The sequence below is a fragment of the Ceratosolen solmsi genome, unplaced genomic scaffold (assembly GCF_000503995.2).
Source record: "Ceratosolen solmsi marchali unplaced genomic scaffold, CerSol_1.0 scaffold7, whole genome shotgun sequence".
Lineage (NCBI taxonomy): Eukaryota > Metazoa > Arthropoda > Insecta > Hymenoptera > Agaonidae > Ceratosolen > Ceratosolen solmsi.
In genome coordinates this window covers 5742660-5748169 of record NW_011948413.1, presented here as the reverse complement: position 1 = coordinate 5748169, position 5510 = coordinate 5742660, and the positions used below count along the sequence as shown (strand labels likewise).

Sequence of the window (5510 nt, the reverse complement as noted above, 5' to 3'; positions counted from 1 at the left end):
ATTAAAAACATTAATGTTTAGTTTGACTATAAAATATGAATCAAATTTTCTGCTTGAATCACTAACGAAGCTCCATACACATCAATCTTTCATAAATGCTTGAAATTACTACAATCCCCATTGCACGTAATATCAATTCAAACATTAATGTACAAAAATAAAATGATTATACAGTGTTTTAGTAGTAATTTCAATTGCGTTAGACAGCATTTGTAGGAGGGAAAAATTCACTTGTCATCGTTGCAAATACCATTATGATAAATGTGCTTCTTAAGACACAGATAAGAATTCACGTGAAAGTTAGAAACAATATGTCACTTCATAAATTGTCAGTCAGATAATATTTATTTTATTTATTGCTTTTCCAAAGAAATGCACGCGTAGAAAAATGAAGATTATCGAATACATAAAAGTGATGAGTTTAGCCATACTTTGACCTCTTTTTTCACGCAGAAAATTATTTTCTAAAAGATATGGAAACTACGTAATACATATATATAAAAGGCCTCGTTCACATATGGCATGGAATAGTCTGCAATCCTATCTAAGAAGGTGTTTTGTCTTAGCTCATCCGCTAACCGCGATGGGTTGTAAAATTCTACATAGTAAGCTATTTACTTGTGGTCTCCGCATCATTTTTGTACTTTGTACATTAGCTGCATGTAAGGTAATAATTTGTTTGAAAGACAGTATGTAGTAGGACTGTTGTGAATATCGCGCTAGTGAATAATTTAATTCGATATCTTGTATTTTCATTTTCATTTTCATTTTCATTACTATGTAGTTTTATGCAGTCGAGATAAATTCTTTTACAAGACAGTGTATTGTAATAAATGGCAATGAGACTAGCACCGAGAGTGACTAGTAGAGGGCGATAGATCTTGACTTTATTAAAATCTTACCTTTAAGCATTGAGATTTAAATTCTGAGATTGAAATTGCCGTTGATTAAAAATTATAATAAAAAGTACAAGAGGCTGAACGAGATTCTATCCCTAATATTTTATATTTTCAAATGTATTTTATATTTATTTTAAAATTTATCAAATTTTTTCTCGTATTTTCGTCATAAATTTTCCATATATCGTTATGCATATTCGATACAATCAATTAAATTCAATATTATCGTCAATGTTAAAATTGTTATATGCCACATTTCCCATTATACTAAAATTTCCAATGATTTTATTCAATTAATTACTTAATGCATATTTGCTTTAAAAAACAATTTTTTTCTCAATTTGAATTAATAATTTTAAGTTATACACTATAAAAAATAAAATGTGTGTGTGTGTGTATATATATATATATATATATATCATGGCTGCAATATGTAAAAGAAATTTAAAAAATAACTTTTTTTTTTTAACAGCCTACGAAATAATATTTCTTTACTCTCTAAAAATTGCTATTAATTAAATGACTGAAAAATAAACTGATGTTTAGTGGAATCGTGAAAAGCATGATAATAAGTGTACTTTAGATCTAGTAAGCAGAGTTAATAGAATTTTATTAAAATATTAAAAATTTCATGTAGATTTTAATTAACATAAAAATTATAGCGTTACATGCTCAAATCAGTTTCATGGAAATTCAAAATACAAATTTTCATTTAATTATTTTGCACATACATATTATTAATTTTAAACGTGGATTATCCATCATAAGATTTAATCTCATAATAAAATTATCGTTAACTTAAATATATCGACATCGTTATTTAGTCATTGAATTATTGTAATGTAATAATTGTTTTATAGGCCAATGAAAATAGTAATCATATTAGAAGGTTCATCAACAATAATGGCGTATTCGGAGAAATATCAAAAAGTTATTGCAATGGCGCCTGTGGACAAACGAAATTTTACTTTGCCAGTGTTCTGAAACGATATTGTCAATTGAAATGTCCAAATTCGACTATTGCGCTTCTTCCACTAAACTCCACACGTCCGCAACAAAATGTAGAAAATAATGGGAGCGTGACTCCAAATATGACGCAAGGTGGTCTAAATCCATCGAGCGGTGCTCCAAATGGTGTTGTTTCTTCAACTACTGCAAAACCTCCAACCAATGCAAATCCTCAAAGTACAGGAAACCCTGCAAATAGCATCAATCCTGCAAGTACAACCAAGACTCCAAATACATCTAATTCTCCAAACAACGTCAATCCTTCAAGTACACCGAAGTCTCCAAGTACAACTAATCCTCAAAATGCAACTAATCCTCCAAACAACATCGATCCTTCAAGCTCAATGACGTCTCCAAATGCAACTAATCCTCCAAATTTAACGAATTCTTCTTCAAATGGCGTCAGTCCTTCTGGTATCACAAATTCTCCATCTACTCCCAACGCCCAATCGTAAGAGCACATTCAACTAATACTAATTCTTCAAATTCTGGTAATCCATAAACAAATTGTAATTCTTTTATTAATTTTGGTTTTCCACGTATTAATCAATTCGCTTCTAAATCCATAATATCCAAGTATTATTGATTCATTAATCAATTCGATCCTTCCAACTCATTATAATTCTTTAACACTATAATTTTTTATAATCCCTAACTAATGTCCATAAAAGATTGTGAACACAAAAATATAAAATCTTGTCTGATAATTCTCTACACAACGTTACAGATCCATATTAAATTATTGGTTGGTAGTCGTTAAATTTAGTATGTCAGTGCCTTCTTCGATTTACTAAAAATTCAAAACAACAAACTTACTACCATATGAGTCTAAAATAATCATTTATACGTACATAATATGTGCAATGGCGAACTCCTTACAAAAATCAATTAAAATATGCATATCTTAATTTTTTATTTCGAGTTATTTTATGTAGATAATTGTATAAGATATAAAATTTTTAAACTAAAAATGTCAAAATTTTTAAATTGGTATTTATAAAAATGACTTTAAGTTTAAAAATTTTTTAACAATGTAGTTTCTTATAATTTTGTAATAGAGTAAAGGCGAAAATAAGTTTAAACAGCACATATTGTTTGTTTAAGATGCGCTTATAATTTTCTTATATTTATTTATGTTTATATAAATATTTTTATTTTTTGTAGTGTTAATCGAATACGAGTATTATATATTTTTTTTTTTTTCATCGATATGCTAATATTTTATTTTATTATTCAATTTATATAAAAATTGTATTGTTTTATAAACAATTAAAATAATAAACAATAAATAATACCAAACATTATGATTGACTTGTTTAGTTAAATTTTCTTTTTTTTTTTATACAACATTATTTTATTGAATTTTATGAGCAACGTAATTTTAAAGTAATTTAATTTGGATTAAAGAATAATGAAGTATATAATAAGAGTAAAATGATTATATTCTTGGTATCATTAATCGCACAAATTATTCATGCATTATAATGATATTATCGATATTTTGTACTATAAATTAAAATATATATGATTTTACCTACAAATAATTTTGATAAAAGCATAACATTACAACCACTTAAAGGGAAACTGTGAATTCTCTTGTATCGACACAAATCATTTTTCATTTACTCTAATGCACCTTAATACACATATGTTAGCCATAATGTTTGATTAATAATATGCGGAATAATATTTCATTGATAATGGTTCGAGATATTTTATTTGAGATAGACTCTAGTGCATTTTAAGTACGTTTTCAACAGTAAACTTACCACTAGAGGATAATTTTACTCTGTAATTTTATGGAGATCCACAATATTTTTCAACATTCTAGTCTTTATACATAAAATCAAAGTATTTGCGATAGTACAGATAGTCGTCATTCATAAATTATCATTCATTCGAATTGAAATGTTAGTGTTTCAAAATTTATTCATTTGAATTTATTTAGATATTATATTCATTTGTATTTATTTGTTATTTTACTTTGACGAAAGTGAACGGATATATTAATTAATCGTGTCATTAAATCACGTATTAATTCTATTTATCTCTATTCTGTTGTAATGGGAAAATCAGAAAATTGGACAATATTATAGATAAAATTATTGCGTAATTGGAATCGACAATATATATTATAAATCATACACGATCTAATTTAAAACAGACATGATCAATTTGATGCTTAAATATTATCAAATATTTCCGATATTTCCATCGTGTTGACATTTAAATCCCTCCCTTTAATTCCCATTAAGACTTAGTATTGCAAGTTTATACGATGATTTATTTATTTATTCGAAATGTTTGTAATATTCAATATAAATTATGAAAAACGATTTTCTGCTTTATGTATCTGAAACTTGAAATACAAATAAATTATTTATCGCCATTACAATGGGCCATTATGATAATTATCTCTGGAAATGAAAATCATTAAATGATTATTTTGCTCGCCATAAAAGTTTATCCATTACTGTTTGTATGGCTGAACAATTTTTAAATAAGAAATTTTTATAGGTCATAGAATGCGTTGCGTTGTCCTTTATGTATTTAAAAGTTACGTTAAAAAGTTGTATTTTCTTGTATTTACAATTAATAAGTAAAACAATAAGTTGATTAGTTATTGCTAAAATAGGCGAATAATGATTATCAACATCATTCCCCATGAATGAAGATTTTTCATATTATATTAATATTTTAAGTTTCCTCGTAATGATAATTAGTCATTACGAAACTTATTAAGCTATTATTTGATTCATTGACCTACTTAAATTATTAGAAAATTTGTTGTTAGAATTAGGTCATTTGGTCTTAGTTTACAATATTAGGATGAACAGTTTTTCATAAACAACCGAATTTACAATTACAACAGTTGACAAGCATTTATTTAGAATTTTGCATATTGTATTTCAGTGCATTATAACTTACATGAATTATGTCTGAATAATATAGACATTTGCATTTAAGGTTAATATTATACAATATCATGACCATAAATAAAAATATTATTTTATACGTATTAATACACAGTCGTAGATGGGGAAGTTATTTCTTTTATTATGATTATAATATCTTTATGAATGTTGTTATTTGTTAATAGCAACAAACGATTAAAAGTTCAAATGCAAGTAGAGTTTACTCATTGTAAACAAAAACTTTTGCTTCCGCGGTAACTTCTAAATTCATGGGAGTTTTGCAACCCTTACACGTCCCGTTATTTATGCGAAATATACTCACGAAATACGTATGCATTCCACTTGCTTCCGGCTTGTTTCGTGGTCAGGCTTTTGTAAGGGCTTAAGGTAGGTAAACCTGCGCGTCAAAAGGTGTTTTCTGAGTCGTTGATGGGCTTGAGGCTCCGGGTAGGAGTAGGCTAATAAATTCTCGGGGATGTAAAGCGAAAAGAAGTTGGCCAATTAAATACGATAAAATTAAATTATTCATTTGATTTACCATGTTTTGTATAAAAATTATCTTTGAAGGTGTTGAGATGAAATATTATGTGATTCGTATATCGTTTATCAAATGACAATTTGTGCTCGAGAGATATATTTTATGTATACGTAATGCGTGGATCAAATGAATGCGAGAAAAAGAGAAATG

The 5510-nt window shown here is 27.1% G+C and overlaps 1 protein-coding gene across 1 annotated transcript; it reads left to right on the top strand.

Moving 5' to 3' along the window:
- Positions 1-550: 550 nt before the first annotated feature.
- On the top strand, positions 551-2362 carry LOC105367660 (putative protein TPRXL). The gene is made up of 2 exons (XM_011506428.1): positions 551-667; positions 1760-2362. The coding sequence occupies exons 1-2, from the start codon at positions 584-586 to the stop codon at positions 2360-2362; spliced, it is 687 nt and encodes a 228-aa protein (XP_011504730.1). The 5' UTR covers positions 551-583.
- Positions 2363-5510: the final 3148 nt, after the last annotated feature.